At 39.9% G+C, this 25588-nt stretch overlaps 1 protein-coding gene and 1 pseudogene across 1 annotated transcript in view; both read right to left on the reverse strand.

Moving 5' to 3' along the window:
• MELK (maternal embryonic leucine zipper kinase) overlaps nucleotides 1-25588 on the reverse strand; it is a 99966-nt gene that overhangs the window by 73115 nt on the left and 1263 nt on the right. Inside the window, exons 2-8 of the mRNA XM_059142699.1 lie at nucleotides 17682-17777; nucleotides 15280-15365; nucleotides 14169-14285; nucleotides 11629-11772; nucleotides 9719-9787; nucleotides 7870-7962; nucleotides 1374-1472 (exon numbers count right to left, since the gene is read on the reverse strand). Coding sequence (XP_058998682.1) covers nucleotides 1374-1472; nucleotides 7870-7962; nucleotides 9719-9787; nucleotides 11629-11772; nucleotides 14169-14285; nucleotides 15280-15365; nucleotides 17682-17739 — 666 coding nt within the window. The 5' untranslated portion in view covers nucleotides 17740-17777. The remainder of the gene's footprint in view (nucleotides 1-1373; nucleotides 1473-7869; nucleotides 7963-9718; nucleotides 9788-11628; nucleotides 11773-14168; nucleotides 14286-15279; nucleotides 15366-17681; nucleotides 17778-25588) is intronic.
• On the reverse strand, nucleotides 9978-10790 carry LOC131812952 (interleukin-1 receptor-associated kinase 1-binding protein 1-like; annotated as a pseudogene).

Genomic DNA, 25588 nt, shown 5'->3' on the forward strand with positions numbered 1-25588 from the left:
CTGAAGTACTTCCACCCTTTTTTGAAAGCCCTACTCAAACCTCACTTCCTAGAACATGTTCTCCCACACGCCTTACCCATTCCTGTATTAGCCTCATTTATATCTCTGTTATAATATGGCATCCCTGACCCTTCACTCTTTTAAGATAGTCTTGTATCTGTCTCCAACAAGAATGAAATGGACGATGATCAAGTTTTACAGATCCCTGTTCATGCCTTCCAATATCTCATACAAAGACGACCTTTGGAAATACTTGTTCAACAGAACTGAATTCAAACTTTGTGGAGAGAAGCTGCTCCGCTGGTCTGACCCTGGTTTGCTAGGGGCACAAAATGGTGTTCTTTCTTCCTCTTTACATATCTTCTTGTGTTAGCTTGCTTTGAACATGAAATCGTTGAAAAGAATTTTACTGTTTTCCTTGCTATACATGATTTTGAGGATTTTTTTAATTGACTATAATTCACATAACTTATCACCCTTTCAAAGTGTTCAGTTCAATAATTTTTAGTATATTCACAAAGCTATGCGATCATTGCCACTGTGTAATTCCAGAATGCTCTCAGCCCCCCAAAATAAACCCTATATCATTAGCAGTTACTCCCCCACTGCTACTCCATCCACAACACCCACAACCACAAATTTACTTCCTGTCTCTGATAGATAACGATTTTAACAAAGCTAACAGTACTCTTAACTATAGTTCTATTATACCTTAAAGCCAAATGTTACCTTCAAAAAGAAACCGTTTCTCTTATTTTGTCAGAATTCAATAGAAGAATGTGATTTAACCCAGTAAATTACTAAAGTATTATTTCGGGATACAAAATAAAAACTGTTAGCAGAAAAATCATCTTACTTTTGTTTTTGTCTCATTGAGCTACTTACTGAAGCAGTATAATATACACACAGAACAGTATACATATTATGAGGGCACACCTGGACAAGTTTTCAAAAACTGAATACACAAGTATAACCAGCACCCAGATCAAGAAACACAACAGAGGGGTGCCTGGGTGGATCAGTGGGTCAAGCCTCTGCCTTTGGCTCAGGTCATGATCTCAGGGTCCTGGGATCGAGTCCCACATCGAGCTTTCTGCTCGGTGGGGAGCCTGCTTCCCCCTCTCTCTCTGCCTGCCTCTCTGCCTACTAGTGATCTTTCTCGTCAAGTAAATAAATAAAATCTTAAAAAGAAAAGAAACACAACAGAAACCCCTGACCCCTCTTCCATTCATTCCTTCCTCCAAACCATAACCCCCATCTTGTCTTCTAACAGCACACATTACTTTTACCTGTTTTTGTACTTTTATGGATAGAAGCAAATAGTATGCAGTACAGAACTTTTACACTGAAATCCTATGCCTTGTCATACTCACCATAATCTTCTTGTACAAAGCCATGACATTATCATCATCGAATGGTAGAAAGCCACACATAAGTACATATAAGAGTATGCCCATACTCCAAACGTCTGCCTGAGGAGAAAAAAATAATTTAAAAAAACATTTAGAGCATATTACAGAAGGGCAGTACACTTAACAAAAATCACAGAATCTTAGAGAACTGAAAAAGAGCACAGAGACCATCCAATTCAGCCTGCTGCTTCCACAGACAGGGAAGCTAGAGGTCAGAAAGGAAGGCTTGTTTGAAGTTACCCAGTCAATGGCAGGCCACCCAGCTGGGTCTCCTGACTCAGTTCATGCGCTTTCTTCCAATGTTGGATTCTAACACTTAAGAGAAAATAATTCCCAGTTGGCTGGGCTGGATAGGACATGATAAGGAAGGAGACAGAGCCAGCCTCTGATTCGGGAAGACAATTCTATAGTGCTATTGAGGGCTTATTACAGGTGAGGATTATATAAACATGCACGAGGATGTCAAAACAAGTCTTAAAATTTACTTCTAACAATCTGCAAATGTGACTAAACTGTGCTGTAAAGTCCTCTCTATGTAAAGAAACCTTAATAAAGTTCAGCAATTGACTTCTCAAATACAGATGCTAGAAATTAGCCTGCCAGCACAAACACCCCTACAAATCTCAAAATCCCAGAAAGAAGCTTAACCTTTACATAAGATAACCGTGTGTCCTCTGAGTCCTAAGCACTACCTACTTACTCAAGCGGTATTTGGCCTTAGTCCATAATGACGCCACTGTTGGCTGAGGACAAGTCACAGCTCCCACCCTCACTTGAGCCTTAGGAAAATTTTAAGAGGTAAAAAGGGCAGCATTTTTTTAAAAAATTTATTTATTTATTTGACAGAGAGAGCAAGAGAGCACAAGCAGGCAGAGCAGCAGAGGGAGAGAGAGAAGCAGGCTCCCCACGGAGCAGGGAACCCGATGTGGGGCTCAATCCCAGGACCCTGGGATCATGACCTGAGCCGAAGGCAGTTGCTTAACCAACTGAGCCACCCAGGCACCCCAAGCATTTTTTTTTTTTAAAAGCAGGAAGTGTTGGGCAGAGGAGAGAAACCGTTAAAATAACTCAAGCAGCATCACATCTAGGTAGTGCCCATACTAAGTAACCCAAATCTAACCCAGTCCTGTCCACCAAATCATATGAAATTATTAAAATGTCCCAAGTAAATAATTTACTTTCAGGCAAACACCTGATTTCTTCTTCCAAGTTGCAAGAGGTCAGAAATTAACAATTTATGCCTCAGAGATGTGAAATAATTAACCCATAAATTAAGCCTTGATAGCATAGCACTCCTGATCAGGGTGCTAAATTCAAAGCAAACAGACTGCACAGGAAGAAGTGGGCTAGCATGGCTTCATCAAATCTTATAAGAAGAGGTCAACAGAGATTATGTCTGAGGTCACATAAAAAGATAAAGAAAATCAACAACCTCTTAGAAATCTACCAAAGCCTACTAGAGAGAAAAACAACAGAAAAAGTATTCCTCAGTTAACTCATCCAAACACCTTTCCTGCGCTGTTTTGAACTGGATATGAGAATAAATTAATCAAGTAAAATTATAAGCCAAAGCAAATGCAAGCAAATCCATACGCTACCAATTGCCGAATAAGAAAAAAATAATAACGATGATGATGATCAGAGGGAGGAGGGGTTTGAAACCATTTCCTGTGAGAAATCACTGAAGCAATTAGAGATATTTATTAGAGATATGGGACATTCCTTAAAGCATGATCTGGACCATGAACAACAGAACTACCTAACGTACTTATTTTAGAATGAAGATTCTTTTCCTTATTCTTTTTTTTTTTTTTAGCCCCGCCTTAGAAAACAGAACCAGGGCACCTGGGTGGCTCAGGTCATGATCCTGGAGACCCAGGATCCAGTCCTACAGCAGGTTCCCTGCTCAACGCAAAGTTGACTTCTCTCTCTGACCCTCCCCCATCTCGTGCTCTCTCTCTCTCCCATTCTCTCTCTCTCAAATAAATAAATAAAATCGTTTTTAAAAAAAGAAAAAGGAAAAAAGAAAACAATCAAAATCTGTTAAGCATACAGGACTGAGCTCTACATTTTTTAACAAGTGCCTCATACAATTCCTTGGGACACTCTCCTAGAAGGATAGAAAGTCAAACTAAAATGAACAAGAGAGGTGCCTGGGTAGCTCAGTCAGTTAACTGACCTATTCTCCTCTAAGGTCACAATCTCCAGGTGAGAGAATGAGCCTCACATGCAGGCATGCAGCCTGCTTTAGATTTTCTCTCTACCTCCCCCTCTGCCCCTCCCCCAATCTGCTTTTCCTCGTTCTCTCTCCAAAATTAAATTAAATTAAATTAAAATAGACAAGAAAACACCTGAAGATCCCATAGGAAAATCTCATATGCATTCAAACCAGCAGGGTCTCACCACCAGTTCTCTAAGAATCTTGTGAGCATTAGGCATATAATTACCGCTCCCCCTAGGAGACTAGACGGAACAGTGGAAAAATACAGGGTGGTGAGTGGAAGGATGGGTGAAATAGGTGAAGGGATTAAAGAGTACACTTATCATGATGAGCACTGAGTAATGTATTACTGAGTCACTATACTGGACACCTGAAATTAATATAACGCCATATGTTAACTATACTGGAATTAAAACTTGTTTTAAATGTAGAAAAAAGGGCACCTGGGTGGCTCAGAGGGTTAAGTCTCTGCCTTTGGCTCAGGTCATGATATCAAGGTCCTGGGATCAAGCAGGGCATTAGGCTCTCTGCTCAGTGGTGAGCCTGCTTCCCCCTCTTTCTCTGCCTGCCTCTCTGCCTAATTGTGATCTCTTTCAAATAAGTAAATAAAATCTTTTTTTAAAAATGTAAAAAAAAAAACGTCTATTCAAGAAAACTATTATGGAGGGCCTGGGTGGCTCAGTCGGTTAAGCGGCTGTCTTTGGCTCAAGTCATGATCTCAGGGTCCTGGGATCGAGCCCCGAATTAAGGCTCTCTGCTCAGTGGGGAATCTGCTTCTCCCTCTCCCACTCCCTCTGCCTCTGCCCCTGACTCGTGCTCACTCTCTCTCCCTCTCTCTCTCTCAAATAAATAAATAAAATCTTTAAGAAAATTATTATATAATAAAAAAGAGAAAGTAGGGGTACACAGTACAGCCTCGCTCTGTTCAAATGTTGACCTGTAGTTACCAACTATGTGACCCCGAAGAGGCACTTAATTTCTGAGCCTCAATTTCTTCAACTTCTTTATCTTAACTTAATGAAATGAATAGTGGTATTCACTCCAAAGGATTTTTGTGGACATAAAGAATTTATTTATTTTTAATTTTTTGTATTTATTTGTTTGAGAGAGAGAGAGGACAAGTGCCCTGCAGGTGAGTGGGAGGAACAGAGTGGGGGAGGGAGAGGGAGGAAGAATGTGAAGTAGACTCCTCACTGAGTGCAGAGCCCAGATGCAGGGTTGGGTCAGACTACAGAGAGATCATGATCTAAGTTCAAACCAAGAGTAGGAAGCTCGAGCGACTATGCCACCCAGGTGCCCTAGGATCTCTGTGGATATAAATGACAATTATAAAAAATATCTTGTATAAGGAACCCTGTAGACTGTTGTAGGAATGTAAAATGTTGCTGCCACTATGGAAAACAGTATGGCAGTTTCTCAAAAAATTAAAAATAGAGTTACTAGGGCATCTGGGTGGTCAGTTAAGCATCTGACTTCAGCTCAGGTCATGATCTCAGGGTCTCAGAATTGAGTCCCATGGTGGGCTCCCCGTGCAGAGGGAAGTCTGCTTGTCCCTTTCCCTACTCCCTGCTCTTGCTCTTTTGCTCGCTCACTCTCTCTCTCAAACAAAAAAATAAAATCTTTAAAAAAAAAAAAAATCTTTTTTTTTTTTTTAAAGATTTTATTTATTTGATAGACAGACAGCACAAGTCGGCAGAGGGGCAGGCAGAGAGAGAGGGGAAAGCAAGGCTCCCTACTGAGCAGAGAGCCTGATGTGGGGCTCAATCCCAGGACCCTGGGATCATGACCTGAGCGGAAGGCAGAGGCTTAACCCACTGAGCCACCCAGGCGCCCCCCCCCAAAAAAGATTTTTTTTTCCTTTTTAAGTTTGAATAATATACCATTGTGTATATATACCCCATTTTGTTTATTCATTCATCCAGGGATGGACCAACTGAGACACCTAGGCCCCCCCCAAAAAGGAAAAAATTCTGGCACATGCTACAACATGGATAAGCCTTGAAGACATTATGCTAAGTGAAATAAGTCAGTCATGAAAAGACAAATATTGTATGCCCCCACTTTATAAGGTACCTAGAATAGTCACATTCACACAGAAAGTAAAAGGGTGGCTGCCAGCAATGGAAGAAGGGATGAATAGAGAGTAATTATTTAATGGATATAGAGTTTCATTTTGCAAAATGGAAAGAGCTCTGGAGATTATTTGCACAACGATATGAACCTAACACTACTGAACTGTACACTTAAAAATGGTTAAAATGGTTTAAGAAAAAAAAAGTTAAGATGGTAAAATTTTACAACTGAAAAAGAAAATGACCTAGCATGATTCTAAAATCATGCTAAATGGTTAGTTAAATGCTAAATCATGCTAAATGGTCATGTTAAATGGTCAGTGAAAGTTTGTTCCTTTCCCTACAACTCACTGAGAAAACCACAACATCCCCTTTGTGCTGTATCTGCCAAAAATGCTAACTTGAATCTAACCATAAACTTCACACAAACTCAAATTGAGAGACTTTCTACAAAATAACGAGCTTCCTCAAAAACATCAAGGTCAAAGATGGAGAAAGGGTAAAGAACTCTTCCAGGTTAAAGAAGACCAAAGAAACATAACAACTAAATGCATTACATGATCCTCAACTCAATCCTGGACCAGAGGGAAAATATAGCTAAGGACATTAGTGATATGATTAGCAGCATGGAAATATGAATTATGGATTAAATAAGTTGTATCGATGTTAAATTCCCTGATTTTGAGAACTAAAGTATGGGTATAAAAGAGAAGGTCCTCGCTTTTAGGAAATATATGCAGTACATAATGATAAAAGGGTATAAGGTCTAACACTTACTCTCAATTGGTTCAAGAAAGAATAGACATATATACAAACATAGAGAATGATCAAGCAAATAGGGAAAAATGTAAACAACTGTGAATATAACTAAACATATACAGAAGTTCCTCATTCCCTATCTGCAACTATTCCTAACTGTGAAATTATATCCAACTAAAAGTCACCAAAACAAGTCAGTTCCCGTCTTCTCTTGTTATAAATAAAGTTAATGGACATATGTCAAAGTTTCTCTGACATAACACTAGCTCCAAAAGACATTCCACATAAAAAGGGGACTCCGTAGGCAAGGCAAATCAAGACCTGCTGTTCTCTGTGATGTTCCCCAAAGGACAACATTGTACAAGAACATATTAAAGATTTGGAGATGTCCAGGGGCCTCTGGGTGGCTCAGTCAGTTAAGCATCTGCCTTTGGCTCATGTCATGATCCCAGGATCCTGGGACTGGGTCCCTCATTGCTTCTCCCTCCGCCCACTCCCCCCTCCCTACTTGTTCTCTCTGCTGTCTTTCTCGAAAATAAAATCTTAAAAATAAAGTAAAATAGAGGTGCCTGGGTGGCTCAGTGGGTTAAAGCCTCTGCCTTCAGCTCAGGTCATGATCCCAGGATCCTGGGATCGAGCCCCGCATCAGGCTCTCTGCTCAGCAGGGAGCCTTGCTTTCCCCTCTCTCTCTGCCTGCCACTCTGCCTACTTCTGATCTGTCAAATAAATAGATAAAATCTTTTAAAAAAATAAAAAATTTTTAAATTTTAAAAATTTTTTAAAAATAAATAAATAAAGTAAAATAAAATAAAAGATTTGGCGATGTCCTGAACTAAAGAAAACTGTTCAATCCAGCATTTCCTGAGCTTTTGATACCTAAACCTTGTTTGCCTTATGATATTAATATCAGCAAAATTAGTATTCCAGACACTGGAAAGGGCTGACTAGCTTGTAGTAGCAAATAGTAAGTAAAAAAGCAATTCCCAGGCCTTTTGAGCTTGGGCCTCCTACACAGGACTGTAGGCCTCAGATAGTTGGCTATGAACAAAGTGCAAGTTTTCTCAGAGCTAGCCAGCATCAAGAGCTCTGCTCTTGTGGCCCTGTGCTCTTCCTGGCTGGACTAACCACTCTAAACTATGGTACTGTTTAACACAAAAACAAGCACAACAAGGACACCAGAAATGCATCCCTGCTTCATAAGTATACTATGTCTTATTATATTTATTGCAAGTTATTCATTTTATGTGTTACTTTATATCTTACTCTCTGAATAAATTGAACCCTTTGAAGAACAAGATTATTTCTTACCTTATTGTAATATCCCCAATGCACAATGCCTGGCTCACTTAGAAATCACCAATAAATATATATTGGTTATATACTGAGTTAATCAGTGAATGAGTACCTCTGACCCCAGATAGGATTTGCCTTGTATTAATTCAGGTGCTGCATAAGCAAGACTCCCACAGCATGTCTGCAAATGGTAATCCTTATTACCCTGCCAATAAGAAAAAACGAAAGACTCATTAGTTACAGGCCTTACAAAATCAAAACCATGATAAACATTCTTTTGGCACAACCAAAGAGAAGCTAGATGAAGGATTACCCCGAAGAGACTCTGCGGCCAACTCAATACTCTGCCCATACGCATGCAAACACATGTAGTTCCCTCCTTTTGGGATTTGCAGCATCACTGCAACCCAGCATGAACAAAATCCTTTTCCCCTTAGTTCAGTTAAGTCAGGTTCATACTTTCCTAGACGTCTACTCACATACTAATCGGCTTACCAGACACCCAAGCACTCAGTGTCTTCCCATCCCCCAAGTACTCAAAGAAAAGGGGCTATTTTTTTCCTGGACCCTAATTCAAATACCAAATCTTTACAAATACAGAAGCTTGGCTTCTCTGAGAGGGGAGGGAGGGACCTGCTGCACAAAACAGCATCTCAGGAGCCTGTGTTCTAGACCCAGTTTTAACACAGATCACAGCCTGAACTTCCAGAACTGTGAAAATGAGGGATCTGCCCAACATCCTCTGCTCTCCCTCAGAATATCAAGACAGAATGGAAATGATACAACCACCCAATGCTTGTATACTCTTACAACTTGCAAACGACTTGGGAGATTGCGAAATTTCATTTACAACTGCAACAACATGCCCAGAAGTGAACTCCTCAGCAGAAAGCGGAGGCAATCCTCTCTCAGCCAAGCCTGCTTTTTTTAGATGGTGTCTGTGTGGGTCGAATCTGTGGCAGCCATAAATAAAAGCTAATGGAGTCTGTCACAAACCTTTTCCACTGCCTCCTATGGAGAACATGACTTAAACCAGTTTATCTGCTTAAAGTATGTTTTATCTTTATATGGCTGCCGATCAAAAAAATGCCTTATAGCATTTGAATCCCAGACACAAGGCTCCATTGACAATCTCTGAAGAGCCAAGGGAAGGAGAGGAAAATCAGAAAGAATCAAACATTCAGCTGAAGGGGCAAAATCTGCTTCCCTTTGCATTTAGCTCATTCTGACGGGGGCAGGAAATAATCATGGGACTGCAAAGGGCTGAGACAGGTCTGCGATTTCAACACTCTTAATGAGTGTAGACAGCTCATTTTAGAGACCGTGAGTGCCATCATTAGAGAACTCAGGAGGAAGCCTCCAACAGGCAGCCACACAGAAGCTCTGCAGATAGCACAGCTGGGAAGTTCAAAGTCACCTCAAAGAGAAGATACACTGGAGAACACCAGTATTTAACTGTGGAGTGCAAATTAAGGAAACATATAACAGGATAAATTTAAAAGTGCATATGGACTTCTTTCTTCTTCTTTTATTAAAAAAGGGGACTGTCTCTCAAAATGTAACTGTTAGTTATAAAACCACTTGGATTAAAAAAAAGACCTGCACTAAATTCCCAAAACTCCTATTTAAATGAACAAAAGCATCATCTAGTGGCAACATACTCAAACTGCAAAACATGATCAATTCAGAATTCACGTTATAATGACCTCATGTTACCTTGGCACTACAAATTCAGAGCATACCCACTGGGTCTTCAGTGGACCAACCCCACACCTAGAGCGGTGGTTCTCAATCTTGGCTACATACAAGAATCATCTAGAGAACTTCTAAAAGGGATGAAATTTAACGTTCTTAATGGATGCTACTAGGCTCAATAAAATCTAAGTGGGAGTCACTGCAAGATAACATACTAAAAGGTGCATTTACAAAGGAAATAAATGTGTTTTGATTTCTGTACTTACCTTGGGTTTCGCACAGAGACCAAAGTCAATCAGCTTTACTTTATGATATTCATCAAACAACAAATTTTCCTGGGATAACAAAGATATTTTCGTTAACTGTGTATTGACTTCCTTATATCACATCCTACCTCTAGCCATTTCTAAAAACAATTTTTAAACATATATGCTTTTCTTTTACATATAAGACATTTATTTCCAGAGTATTTCCCATAGTAGGCTTTTAAAAAATAGAAAGGAAATTTAGGTGTTCTGGGGGAACTTATGCAAGGACTGACAGATTTTAGGGGGAGAAACCCTTTACATATGTATAGTATATATATTTAGGACAAAAGCAAACACTATAAAAGTATAAAAACAGGGGGTGCCTGGGTGGCTCAGTGGGTTAAAGCCTCTGTCTTTGGCTTGGGTCATGATCCCAGGGTCCTGAGATCGAGCCCTGCATTGGGCTCTCTGCTCAGCAGGGAGCCTGCTTCCCCCTCTCTCTCTGCCTACTTGTGATCTCTGTCTGTGAAATGAATAAATAAAATCTTTTTTTTTAAAAAGTGTAAAAACAAACAAAAAGATGCAAAAGCAATACATTTTGGCTGGAATTTCAGAGTTTTTTTTTTCTTCTCTTTCCCCTTTACTTCAAGAGTTATAAATATTTTGAAGCAGCATATATTATTGCACTTGTGGTTTTTTGTTGTGCAGTTAATGAACTTGAGAGTCTGGACAACTGGGGATCATCTATTTAGCCTTCCCATTCTTTTGTTTCTTCTTTGATGAGTTTGGCCAACAAGATTATAGACTTCTTGAGCTTTGCACCACACATTCACAACAAGACAGTCTTGCCATCTGAGATTCTCAACAGAACTTGGAGTATAACAGAATTGGAGTTGGCTGATGACAGCAGAGCTACCTAGCTTTTCAATAAGGAAGTTACACATATTTTGCATTTTTCCAAATTCAGGAAATGTAATGCAGACTTCTGCTTCCATATGATAAGCATTTCTTCTAAAACCCTTTGTCACAGTTACATTTCTGCCTGCAGACCCTGCCGCTAGAGGTTCTGTGTGATGTTGTCCAGGCAGCAGCAAAACCAATAAATAAGATTTAAGATTGTTTATATTAAACAGTCTGGGAACAATAGAATGAAAATCATTAAAAAAGAATGAAATGAAATGAAAAGAAGTATAGAAGGGGAAAGAGGAGGAATGTTAATAATGATCCTGCTTCCCCTCAAGACACTTTAACATAAACCATTTTCTCCTTGGTGCTCTGAAGTTCAACTACAAGCAAACAGAGTGTGTGCTAAACCAAAAGAATGAACTCAAATCAAAGGACTGGGGTATAAACAGAGAAAAAGGATAGTAGCATTGCCGTATTTTGCCAACCAATTCTAGGTCCCTGACCCTAATATCAAGTAACATAAATTCACCATCGTTCATATTAGTCAGAGCTTGCAGACTTAAGAGTATTCACATTTTTATTCTGTTTCTGAAAATTAGAGTCTCTTCATTCCATTGAACTGTTCCCTTCTGATGCAAAATGGACTTAAAATTTAAAAAAGATGGGGTTAGGAAAAGAGTACTGAAGGGAAAATATTCAATGATAATTTTCTTGAAGAAAATACTCAAAACTCCTCTTTCTGAGAGATAAAATCCTGAGGTTTATATTCCCCAGCTGATTACAAAGACATTCATAATGTTGCCCACAGCAAACAAATATATAGAATGCCAATAATCAAGTACATCCAAAAAAGCCTACCAGCACAAAAAAGAAAAAAAGGAAAAAAAAGTGTTCACATTATGAGTAGAAGAAAAAAAGAAGCCAAGATAGATTATAAACAGAAAGAATGCTTGGACAACTAGTAACTACCAGTAAATGGTGTTGAATTCTCAACATTGAGAGCATGTGTGACAGTCACTTACTGGTTTGAGGTCTCTATGAGCATAGCCCTCGCTATGCACGTAAGCGACCGCAGAAACTATCTGACGGAAGACAACTCGGGTCTCCTCCTCGGACAGGCGATCCTGGGAAATTATGTAGTCAAACAGCTCTCCTCCGGGGCAATACTTCAGTAACAACAGAGACACACAGATATTGTTACTACCTAGAAAAATCACTTCAGGGGAATTAAAACAAAAAATTTTACTTAACTCAAAGATATTATTAAATTCAACTTAAAGGGAAGGAAAACACATGAGGCATATTAAAAAATATCCTCTGGGATCAAACAAGTTAATAATTACTCCAGGAAAGAGATCAATAGCTAATGGACTCAAGCAGTTTTATGACCAGTAAGTAGGAGCAGAACCAACAAACACGGATATTTTTTTTTTAAAAGATATATTTATTCAAGAGAGTGAGAGCACAAAAGTGGAAGAGAGAGAATCTCCAGCAGATTCCCCTACTAAATGTGAGCCCAATGCAGGGCTCCATCCAAAGACCCTGATATCATAACCTGAGCCGAAACCAAGAATCAGACACTCAACTGACTGAGACACCCAGGCACCCCAACGCCTGTGATTCTTTAAGTCCATTCGGGGCTTTATATTTCTATAGTAGAGTACTAAAACCCATTCCCATCTTTTTAAATTTATTTATTTCTTAAGAGAGAAAGCGTGCAAGCGGAGGGAAACACAGAGAAGGAGAGAGAGAGAATCCTTAAGGAGACTCCCTGCAGAATGCAAAGCCTGATGTAGGGCTCCTCCCAGGACCCCAAGATAATGACCTGAGCAGAAATCAAGAGTTGGTTGCTTAACAAACGAAGCCATCCAAGTGCCCCAACATTATGAATTTTAAAATGTGCTTTTGAGGGGAGCCTGGGTGGCTCAGTGGGTTAAAGCCTTTGCCTCTGGCTCAGGTCATGATCTCAGGGTCCTGGGATCAAGCCCTGCATTGGGCTCGGTGGGGAGCTGCTTCCCCCCTTCTCTCTGCCTGCCTCTATGCCTATTGTGATCTCTCTGTGTCAAATGAATAAATAAAATCTTTAAAACAAAAAAAAATGTGCTTTTGAAATAGAGCTATAAAATGATATGCAGTTACAAATTATTTGGCTGAGATTAAAGAAAATGAAACAAGAGATGAATGATGGAAATTCTAAAGACTTGACATTTCAGGCCCAAAAGGTCAGTTAAAACTTGAGTCTGATTCATATGACACATGTATTGAAACCCACCTATAGGCTGTGAGTTGAACTATGTCCCCCAAAAAGATACGTGCAAGTCCTAACATCTGGTACCAATAAACATAACGTTACTTAGTTTTGTAGATGTAATCAAGTCCCAGCGAAGTCCTACTAAATCAGGATGAACCCTAATCCAATGACTGTGTTGTTACATGTAGAGGGAAATCTGGACAAAGACACAGATAAGAAAACGCCATTTAGAGACAGAGGCAGAGATTGGAGTGGTACAAGCTAAGGAGGAATGCCAGAGATTGTCAGTAACCATCAGAAGCTAGGTAAGAAGCACAGAACAGATTGTCCAGAAGAAACCAACCTTACCCACACCTTGATTTCAGACTTCCAGCTTCTAGAACTATGAGGCAATAAATTTCTGTCATTTTAAACCACAAACTTTGTGGTACTTTACTATGGCAGCCCTAGACTAATATGCCATATAAATATGCCATATAAAACTGAAATGGATCCTTCCCTCTAGAAACAAATTCTAACATGATCCATTCATTAATCCTAACCCCATCAGGAGTGTATTAGAAACTGTGAACTTACAATGAATCTCCAACTTATTATTTATGTTTACTTAATCTAAATTGTTATAGACAGGGCACCTGGGTGGCTCAGTCGGTTAAGCATCTGCCTTTGGCTCAGGTCATGATCCCAGAGTGCTGGGATAGAGTCCCATGTCAGGTTCCCTGCTTGGCAGGGAGTCTGCTTCTCCCTCTGCCCTTCACCCTGCTTGTGCTCTCTCGCTCACTCTCTCTCAAATAAATAACTTTTTTTAATCTTTAAATAATAAATAAATAAATAGTTACAGACAGAACTCATACAGGTAAGCTGCTTAAAATTTATTTTAATCTTTTAGGTGAAACACACTTTTCCCTTAACTATGGACAAAGTGAATGAAAATGGTCTGAATATTTGATTTCCCTCCAAAATTGGTATGTCAAAATCCTAACCCCCAAAAGATGATGGTTCTAAGAGATGAGCCTTTGGGAAGTGATTAGGACATGAGAGTGGAGCCCTCATGAATGGAATTGATTCTCTTATAAATGAGATTCCAGAGAGATCCCGTGGCCCCTCTACCGTTAAGGACATAGTAAGAAGGCACCAGCCTAGAATCAGGAAGAGGGCCATCACCTGATCATGCCAGCACCTTGATCTTGGAATTGCCAGCCTCCAGAACTCTGAGAAACAAACTACCCAGACTGTGCTATCTGTTACAGCAGCCCAAACAGACTAAGACAGTGATCAAAAATCTTTTGGTCCCTAGATCACACTACTAACCTCAAGAACCATGAATATTTTGTTGGCTGTCTCTAACACATGGTAGAGTTGACATATATGCTGATGTCTCAGATTCTTCAACGCCTCAATCTCCGTTTTGACCCGGGGCAAATCATTCTGAGACAAAACATATTATATGAGCAATAAACCTATTTGGGAAGTACACCAAGCATTAATATCAACAGCTTTAATATTAAAAAAAAAAAATTAACAGCTTTAATACTGAGTAGCAAAAGCAACCAACAGCCTCAAAACAAACTGTTCAAAAGCACAGAAAAATATAACAAAAATTATTTATATGTATACACATACACAAACACACACACACAAAGCATTGAGGGTTTTATGAAAGACTAGTTTGATGTGGGTCAATAGCACAACATCCAGAAAAATAAAAACAATCTCAGACTCCCTTAGAAGGTTAGCATTCCGAACAAGGAAAATAATAGAGACCTGCCTGTGCTACCATTTTCAGTCTTAGTAGTGTTCCTTAAGAAGCCTGTTGAGCTAAAAACTGGTGATATAGGTGAAAGACACACAGGTCTTCACTATCTCAATTGTCTACCTTTTCTATGGGCTTAAAATTTTTCAAAACAAAAAGTTAGTTGGAAAGAGGAAGAGCTAAGCTGAAAAAATTGCCAACTCCATATTAAAGACAGAAATCTAGATATCTATGAAATATCAAGTAAAACTTTATTGTAAAAAGAGGCTCAATTTAATGTCCAGTGGCAAAACATCCAATTATGTGGGACCATACAGGTCTTGACCTGTCAGGTCTTGACCAGGATCAACTGTAACTTTATTTCAAAATGTCAGTCCTGGGGCACCTGGGTGGCTCAGTGGGTTAAGCCTCTGCATTCGGCTCAGGTCATGATTCCAGGGTCCTGGGATCAGGCCCCGCATCGGGCTCTCTGCTCCCCAGAGAGCCTGCTTCCTCCTCTCTCTCTCTGCCTACTTGTGATCTCTATCTGTCAAACAAATAAATTAAAAAAAAATCTTTAAAAAAAAAAGTTATAGAAAGACAAAAGTAGTAACCAGAACATTTGAGCAAATTCAGATTTTAATTTACAAAACTGATTTATACATATTTTTTAAATAATTTTAAACTTACCCCTAGTGCATTTTTATCCATGATTTTTATAGCTACCATTTCTCCAGTGAGGATATGGCAGGCAAGTTTGACCTTTGCAAAGCCACCTAAGTAGAGGAAAAAGTATTATGAAAAGATAAGCCAGAGTAATCTAAAATCATCATCAGAGCAACCCAAAGATTCAGGCACAGATACCTTTCCACATGCTTTTATTTTTTTTTTTTTTAAGATTTTACTCTTTTTTTAAATTTTTTTTTTTAAGATTTTATTTTTAAGTAATCTCTATACCCAGTGAGGGACTCAAACTCACAACCCCAAGATCAAGAGTTGTACGCTCCAACTGAGCCAGCCAGGCACCCCTCCATATGCTTTTAAAAGGCTCTGTCAATCCATTTTTTCCTGAAAGTTTGTAGCTTTTTCTTTCTGTAGCTTCCAAAATGCCAGCCATGATCCTAACCTCTTCTCATTCAATGCTAGCTGAAGATTTTTTTTTACCATGATAGTGTCTCTAACTTTAGGTTGAAGAAAATAGGAAACAGAATTCGCTGTTTAGAAATTTGCTTTATGGGACGCCTGGGTGGCTCAGTTGGTTAAGCAGCTGCCTTAGGCTCAGGTCATGATCCCAGCGGCCTGGGATCGAGTCCCACATTGGGCTCCTTGCTTGGCGGGAAGCCTGCTTCCTCCTCTGCCTCTGCCTGCCACTCTGCCTGTGCTCACTCTCACTCCTCTCTCTCTGACGAATAAATAAATAAAATCTTAAAAAAAAAAAAAAAAGAAATTTGCTTTATAATTAACACTATAATTAAGCAATTAACATTATAATTAAGCAATTAAATTTGCTTTGTAATTAACACTAAGAATCCACTATAACACTAACAATATTGTTATAATTAACAATAAAGGACACAATATAAAGTTGCTGAGACAAAAGACAACAGGAAACATCCTCTCAGTTTTAAAACAGGATCAAAGGTAGGATATTAAAAAAAAAAAGCAGCATATTATGTTCCAAAATTGGATCAAAAACTGGATAAATGTCTACAGATCAGTATCTAAAAGAAATTGCCAATTCAGGGCACCTGGGTGGCTCAGTTGGTTAAGCATCTGCTCAGGTCATGATCCCAGGGTCCTAAGATTGAGTCACACATTGGGCTCCCTGCTCAGCGGGGAGCCTGCTTCTCCCTCTCTCAGCCCCTCCCCCTGCTTCTACACTCTCTCTCTCAAATAAATAATAAAATCTTTAAAAAAAAAAAAAGAAAGAAAGAGAGAAATAGCAAATATATAACTTCTAAAAAGAAGCTTCTGGTGGTTCCTCTCATGGTCTTCCCAATTTCAGAAAATAAAAACTCAACATTTTCCAAAATCCCGGGGGCCAATATACTCAATATCCAGCCCATGAACAAATCCCATTGGCTCTGCCTTCAAAACACCCTGGGGGAGAAGAGGCAGGTACTGACTGGAAACTTTGTCTTGATCTAAACAGGGAACACATAGGTGGATGTGTACTAAATCTCCAGCAAGACTAGTGTACTTTGCATATTTTATTGCATTGTTTCTCAATAAATTAAACTACACAAACACACACATACAGAATCCCACCCTTTCACTGCCTTCACTGCTCTCACCCTCATTCAAGTCACCATCATCTCCAGCATCACTCACCTGAATTATTGCAATAAACTCCTAACATCTCTCTGCTCCTGCCCTGCCTTTCCCAGTCCAAGCTTCTCACAACCAAGCAGCAGAATGACCCTTAAAAATAAAAGTCAGGGCACCTGGGTGGCTCAGTGGGTTAAGCCTCTGCCTTCAGCTCAGGTCATGATCTCAGGGTTCTGGGATTGAGCCCTGCATAGGGCTCTCTGCTCAACAGTGAGCCTGTTTTCCCTCCCCACCCCCACCCCCGCCTGCCTCTCTGCCTACTTGTGATTTCTGTCAAATAAATAAATAAAATATTTAACAAAAAAAAAGAAAAGTCAGATCACTCCTCAGCTCAAAACTCTCCAGTGACTTCTCTTCTAAATAAAAGGACCTACAAGGCTTCTCCCACTACTCTCCTCTCTCTTACTCTACTTTTTCTTTTAAAGTACATTGAAGAATTTTTAAATTCTTTAATTTTAAAATTAAACTGAAAAGCTCATGACTGCCCAAATGTACTATACTCCCAAATAGTTGATCTAGGGGCACCTGGGTGGCTCAGTGGGTTAAGCCTCTGCCTTCAGCTCAGGTCATGATCTCAGGGTTCTGGGATGGAGCCCTGCTCAGCAGGGAGCCTGCTTCCCCCTCCCTCTCTCTCTGCCTGCCTCTCTGCCTACTTGTGATCTCTGTCAAATAAATAAATAAAACCTTTAAAACAAAATTAAGAAAAAAAAAATAGTTGATCTGTCCTCTGCCTCCAAGGGAAAAGAAAAAAACAAAACAATTACCTGTCCCAACAGTTTCATATAATTCATAGTATTTGAGAAGTTCATCATAATCTTTCATAGTCCTCCTGGAGGTGTATATAAAATTACAAAAAGAACCTGTAAGACAGAAATAATACATGATCAAAACAGGAACTACTATGAGATTATCTCCTCCACTCTTGTAAGTGCACATATAAATACGTCATAGGCAAATAAATTATACCAGAAAAACTGATTAGCCATATGGTTTAAAAGAAAAACAAAACTGGATTTTTATCTCATACCATATATAAAAATCAACTTCAGGGGCACCTGGGTGGCTCAGTGGGTTAAAGCCTCTGCCTTTGGCTCAGGTCATGATCCCAGAGTCCTGGGATCGAGCCCCACATTGGGCTCTCTGCTCAGGAGGGAGCCTGCTTCCTCCTCTCTCTGACTGCTTCTCTGCCTACTTGTAATCTCTGTCTATCAAATAAATAAATAAAATCCTTTTTTTTTTAAAGATTTTTTTTTATTTTTATTTTTTTATTATTATTATTTTTTTAAGATTTTATTTGTCAGAGAGAGAGAGGGAAAGAGAGCGAGCACAGGTAGACAGAATGGCAGGAAGAGACAGAGGGAGAAGCAGGCTCCCTGCAGAGCAAGGAGCCCGATGTGGGACTCGATCCCAGGACGCTGGGATCATGACCTGAGCCAAAGGCACCTGCCCAACCAACTGAGCCACCCAGGCGTCCCAATAAATAAAATCTTAAAAAAAAAAAAAATCAACTTCAGATCAAGGAAAGATTTATATATGAAGGATAAACTTTTAAAAAATTTTAAAGAATATTGTGTGATTTCAGGACAAAAGAGAATCTTTTAAATAGATACAGGAGGGACGCCTGGGTGGCTCAGTTGGTTAAGCGGCTGCCTTCAGCTCAGGTCATGATCCCAGTGTCCTGGGATCGAGTCCCACATCGGGCTCCTTGCTCTGTGGGGAGCCTGCATCTCCCTCTTGTCTCTGCTGCCACTCTGCCTGCCTGTGTGCTCTCACTCTCTCTCTGGCAAATAAATAAAGAAAATCTTCAAAAAAACAAAACAAAAAAAATAATAATAAATAAATAGATACAGGAAGTACTAATCATAAACAAATAATACATTAAACATTAAAATGCAGAACTTTTGCATGTCTAAAGATAGACTTAAAAAAAAAGAAAACCAGAGGCGCCTGGGTAGCTCAGTGGGTTAAGCCTCTGCCTTCAGCTCAGGTCATGATCCCAGGATTCTGGGATCGAGCTCCGCATCAGGCTCTCTGCTCGGTGGGGAGCCTGCTTCTCTCTCTCTCTCTCTCTGCCTCCCTCTCTGCCTACTTGTAATCTCTATCAAATAAATAAACAAAAATCTTAAAAAAAAAAAAGAAAGAAAGAAAACCATAAATGTGAGCAAATATTTCTAACACTTATAAACAATGGATTTTTATCCAGAATATACTATATACAATATAGAAAAAGACAACCCAAAAGAAAAAAGAAGCAAATGAAATAAAAAGGCATTTCATAAAGAAACACAAATGACCAATAAAAATATGAAAAAATGTTCAGTTTTATTAGTCACAGGGGAAATGCAAATTAAGATTCCAATCACATACAATTTTAAGAAACATATAATGATATACATATTTTATTACTATGCTCCACAATTTACATGTGTTACATATACAGTTGATCCTTGAAAAATACAGGTGTTAGGGGCACAGATTCCCCTGCACAGTCAAAAATTCAAATCCAACTTTTGACTCGCCCAAAACTTGACTACTATAGCCTACTGTTGACAGAAAGCCTTATTAATAACACAGCCAATTAACACATCTTTTGTATTTCATATGTATTATATACTAAATTCTTACAATCAAGTAAGATAGAGAAAAGAAAATGTTATGCGCCTGGGTGGCTCAGTGGGTTAAAGCCTCTGCCTTCAGCTCAGGTCATGATCTCAGGGTCCTGGGATCAAGCCCCACGTTGGGATCTGTGCTCAGCAGGGAGCCTGCTTCCGCCTTCTCTCTCTCTGCCTGCCTCTCTGCCTACCTGTGATCTCTGTCTGTCAAATAAATAAATAAATAAATAAAAATCTTTAAAGGGAAAAAAGAAATAATGATCCCTTCTTAGACTGACTGCCATTTTCTCCCTGATGTTGTCCTCCCACCTCCTGCTTCCATAAGATACCCACCTGCTGAAATGCCACAGCTCTTTGACAATATCCATTCTAAAACTGGTCCTTGCTTCCCTAATCCTTTCTTAAAATCACCAGCACAGCTTAAATCCTATAACCCCTTTTCGGTTCCTAGGGAGCATGGTTTCTCTTGCTGCAACAAGCTAAGTAAAACCTAATGTTTTTTGTTTGTTTTATAAAAAATCAGGTAAACTAATATATTATCAATAAATCTATGGAAAACACACACACACACACACACAAATCAGGTAAGCTTCCTAATTTTTTTACTCCAGATGTGTTTAGTGGTCTTTGGTCAGTAGGCCTCAACAGGGTTGTGAGCCCAAAAAGGAGAGGAAGAGTATGCCAAAAATAGGCAATTTAGGTGCAAAGATCCCGGGGGGCTGGGAGGAGAGGTCTATATGTACTGAACTGAAACTGCTTTTAGGGGTACCAGCAAATGGAAATGCAGATTTGGAGCTGGGACAATTGGCTAGCCACACGGGAAAAAAGAACACTGGATCTCTCATTCCACACAAAATCAATTATAGTTAGTGTAAAGACTTAAAAGACTTAAAAAATCTTTCAAATGGATTCAGGTGAGGTCTTACCCATACCAGGCCTATTGCTAGGAGTGGGAAAAGGCAAAAGGGAAAAAGAAAAGTAAGAATTAGAAGAATAGAGACGCCTGGGTGGCTCAGTGGGTTAAGTCACTGTCTTCGGCTCAGGTCATGATCCCAGGGTCCTGGGATCGAACCCCAAATCAGGCTCTCTGCTCAGCAGGGAGCCTGCTTCCTCCTCTCTCTCTGCCTGCTTGTCTGTCAAATAAATAAATAAAATCTTTAAAAAAAAAAAAAAAAAGAATTAGAAGAATACAGCTTCATGGAAGCCAAGAAGGAAGAAAAAAGTAAAATGAGTAACAGAAAGTTTCTAGGAAGTAGATTTCTAAAATTTTCTAAAAGTGTTCATATATAGGTTAAGTCTTAGGACTTGAATCTTAGTACTGCAAAGTGGAGATTTCTTTACGGGTAGACATAGGGTGAAAGATGTCTGAATCTATACAGAAATGGCTTCTCTAAGGGGCTCTCCTTCTCAGAGGTTGGTACGGAAGGACAAGGCTGGGATTTCAGTCTTGGGAAGAGATGTCCCAACACCCCTTAGAAAGCCAAGCAGGAATCAGGAAGCCCAGAGAAGTGGAGGTCACTGAGTCAGGCACAAAGAATCTCCCATATAATCCAGCACAGCATACCAGGACTCTAGAGTTCACAGAGGTGTTTGAGGCCAATACCCAGCTAGTAATGAAATTCTCCTTTGCCTGGCCTGACCCCTGTGCACAAATCTCCCTTGGTGACCTAGTAGTGGGCTATCTATGGCAGAACAGGGTTCTGGATCCTCAGACCCCATTTTCTCTAACATCTCAAAAAATTAAGTGAGTACATGCATATCCAAGCAGGATATGGAAAGTGAAGTTCCACCTGGAAACAGCAAAGCTCATGCCTCTTGATCACTTGATCATCCATCTTGATCGTCTCTCAGAAGTGGAAACCTGGTATTAATGCTCATTTCTAGAGCCAAATAGTCTTCACTCAACAACAGGCAGAGCTCCAGCAACACTGCCAAAGGTTTGGGATTGACGAGTGGCCAACACCATGTTCACTACCTTCATGTTCTCTGTTCCCCATCCTCTCTCATCCAGAGTTGAGTGGCAAGCATGTTACTAAGCCTTAAAAATGGTTATAAATTTGGAAGATCTAGAATGTAAGTTCTACCTCAAGAGTGTGGTGAGTCTATTTTTAAAAGGGGGGGGGGGGGTACATGGGGTGCCTGTGTGGCTCAGACGGTTAACCATCTGCCTTGGGCTGGGGTCATGGTCCCAGGGTCCTCAGATGGAGTCCCACATCAGGCTCCTTGCTCAGCCGGGAGTCTGCTTCTCCCTCTGTCCCTCTTCCTGCTTGTGTTGTCTCTCACTCTCTTTCTCAAATAATTAAAATGTTTTTTAAAAAGGGGGACAGGGGAATAAAGGGATGATCCTTACTACACTGAGGATAGGGCATATTCTTATGCTGAGATAGAGAAAAAATTGAATTAAATAATCAAAAGCCCTAGAACTGCAAAGGATATTTTTTCAAATATCCTTTTAAATCTCCTTTTAAAATGCCTAAAGTAGAACCCTCCTACATTGTTGGTGGGAATGCAAACTCATGCAGCCCCTCTGGCATACAGTATGGAGGTTCCTCAAAAAGTTGAAAATTGGGATACCCTACGACCCAGCAATTGCACTACTGGGCATTTATCCTAAACATACAAATGTAGTGATCCAAAGGCGCATGTGCACCCGAGTGTTTATAGCAGCAAAGTCCACAATAGCCAAACTATGGAAAGAACCTAGATGTCCATCAACAGATGAATGGATAAAGAAAGATGTGGTACACAAACACACACACAAACACACAGGAATACTATGCAGCCATCAAAAAAAAAAAATCTTGCCATTCGCAATGATGTGGATGGAACTAGAGGGTATTATGCTAAGCGAAATAAGTCAATCAGAGAAAGACAATTATCATATGATCTCTGTAATATGAGGAATTTGAGAGGCAGGTGGGGGTCGTGGAGGCTAGGGAGGGAAAAAAATGAAACAAGATGGGACCAGGGTGGGAGACAAACCATAAGAGACTCTTAATCTCATGAAACAAACTAAGGGTTGTTGGGGGTTGTGGGGGAGGGATAAGGTGGCTGGGTTATGGACATTGGGGAGGGTATGTGCTACCGTGAGTACTATGAAATATATAAGCCTGACAATTCACAGACCTGTACCCCTGGGACAAATAATACATTACATGTTAACGATAAATAAATAAACAGATTTTCTTAGTGATGGAATAATGTTCCATTGAGGTACCACAATTTATTTATATATGAACACTCAGTATGAACACTCAGTTGGATTTTATTTTGTATAGAGGGATTTTTTCTTTTTTTAATGAATACAAATATTTTTCATAATTGTGACAATTCACTGACAGTCTCTTTTTTTTTTTTTTTTAATATTTTATTTATTTATCAGAGAGAGATGGGGAGAGAGTGAGCACAGGCAGACAGAATGGCAGGCAGAGGCAGAGGGAGAAGCAGGCTCCCTGCCGAGCAAGGAGCCCGATGTGGGACTTGATCCCAGGACGCTGGGATCATGACCTGAGCCGAAGGCAGCTGCTCAACCAACTGAGCCACCCAGGCGTCCCAACAGTCTCTTTAAATATTAAAAATTATCTGTCTTCTGTAAAAAAATAAAAATACAAAATAAATAAATAAAAATACTTAAAGCACTCTGATTCCACGAATCATTTTACTTTGAAATAAAAGATAAATTACTGTCAGCAAGTAAAAACCTTCAAAAATTTGGTCACTGAACAGAACACTAGAGCAGAAGTTTTGGATGGAAAGTTAAAATTCAAGGAAAATATCAGCCTTAAAAAAAAACCAGTTTTAATCTCAACGTCAAAGCTATTATAGCAAGAAAGATAAAGATCATGGACAAAAGACATTCTGATCCAATAAATAGTAGCCACTTCCTAGGAAGAGATGGCAGTGGACCAACTTAATTAGGTTGAACTTTTTTTTTTTTAAGATTTTGTTTATTTATTTGACAGAGAGAGGTCACAAATAGGCAGAAAGGCAGGCAGAGAGAGTGGGGAAGCAGGCTCCCTGCAGGGCAGAGAGCCCTATGTGGGGCTCGATCCCAGGACCCTGGGATCATGACCTGAGCCGAAGGCAGAGGCTTAACCCACTGAGCCACCAGGTGCCCCTAGGTTGAACTTTTTTTAATCTAGCTGAACCTGCATGAATGGGATAGGGCAATGGAAGAAGAGAAGTCAGGTCACAGAAAGTTGGGGTATAAAATATTCTGCTTCCACTGCCATGGCAAAAGTTACTCCAGCCAAGGAGACATCACAAAGGTCATATTCATTCTCACTGGCACCTGAGGCATAGGATTAAAAATATCCTTAACAGCTGTACTAATTCAGAAATCTTTTAAAGAGTATTTGTCATGGGGCAAAGGTAGGAATGCAGTAGAACCACACCCCAAAAAGACACGGTTCACAAGACTAAGAAATTTCAAAACAGACAATAACAGCAGTAAAAGTGCAGTCAACACAAGAAATCTTTGGGGTTTTGGGGCACCTAGCTGGCTAGGTCAGTGGAAGATGTGACTCTCAATCTCAAGGCTATGAGTTCAAGCCCCACATTGGGTATAGAGATTACTTAAAAGTAAAATCTCTTTAAGAGGGAGAGGCACTTGGGTGGCTCAATCAGTTAAGCATCCAATTCTTGGTTTCAGATCAGGTCATGATTTCAGGGTCTTGGGATCAAGCCCCACATGTGGCTCCATGCTGCATGTGAAGCCTGCTTAGGATTCTCTCTCCCCCCCCTACTCTTCCCCACTGTTCACACACTCTCCCTCTAAAAGCAAAAAAGGAAAATATTTGGGATCCTGATGAGGAAGAAGAGAAAGAGTAGATTAGAAATGGGGGAATGTCAGGCTATAAATGTGTTTAGAAAGTTGTCTGCTATAAAAGAAGGCTATCAGGTTCGTGAGAAAGCAAAGCCCCACTAAAGCAGTATTGGGGTATTCAGAACACAGGAGCTTAAAATGAAATACAAAAAGACATTTCAAAGTTTGGAAATGGACAAAGACCTCACAAAATATAAGAATCCTAATTATCAACCTTACTGTCTAAATTCCATACAAAGGACTGGGCTTTGTTGCCATACTCAAAAGGAGACAACCATTTGTATGAGGTTGGAATTTATTTCTCCAGATTAGAGATATAAGAATTCACAATTAACTTGATAAATTTCTCCCAAATGAGTTTTGAACATCCAGATCATGGCCTCAAGTCAACTAGCAGAGATCAACTTGTGCCAATGTTAGACAAAACCAATCACCTTCACTTTCTTTATTCCTTTTTCTTTATCTACCATCCACCCTTTCAAATTATACCATGTTTTTGGATAATATAAATGTGGGCCTCAATTACATCCACTGAATCCAGGGAACATCATTTCTGCTACTATAGAAGAAAACTGGTGCTTGCATTGCAAAGTACTACGACAGCAGAGTTTACTTGGTTTTTAAATTTTGTGAAGCTAGTCTAAATATATTTTTTAAAATATTATTTATTTATTTGACGGACAGAGATCACAAGTAGGTGGGGGTGAGGGGCGTGGGGGGGCTCCCTGCTGAGCAGAGAGCCTGATGAAGGGCTCTATCCCAGGACCCTAGATCATGACCTGAGCAGAAGGCAGAGGCTTTAACCCACTGAGCCACCCAGGCACCCCTCGTCTAAATATTCTTTTTTTTTTTTTTTTAAAGATTTTATTTATTTATTTGACAGAGAGAGATCACAAGTAGGCAGAGAGGCAGGCAGAGAGAGAGAGGAGGAAGCAGGCTCCCTGCCGAGCAGAGAGCCCGATGCGGGACTCCATCCCAGAACCCTGAGATCATGACCTGAGCCGAAGGCAGCGGCTTAACCCACTGAGCCACCCAGGCGCCCTCATCTAAATATTCTTAAGTGCCCTGTTTATCCTCTAGAATTTAGAAATACAGAACATAGGAAGAATGGGACTGGAGTAACCCAACTTTGTAGCCGTCTAAAGGAGGTACAGGATCAATGTGGAAGGCAGCCTCTCAGCTGTGAATAATGAAGAAGAAAACTAGACCCCAATCAGATACCTGAATGTCCTTC

This window comes from Mustela lutreola, chromosome 12 (assembly GCF_030435805.1).
Source record: "Mustela lutreola isolate mMusLut2 chromosome 12, mMusLut2.pri, whole genome shotgun sequence".
Taxonomy (NCBI): domain Eukaryota; kingdom Metazoa; phylum Chordata; class Mammalia; order Carnivora; family Mustelidae; genus Mustela; species Mustela lutreola.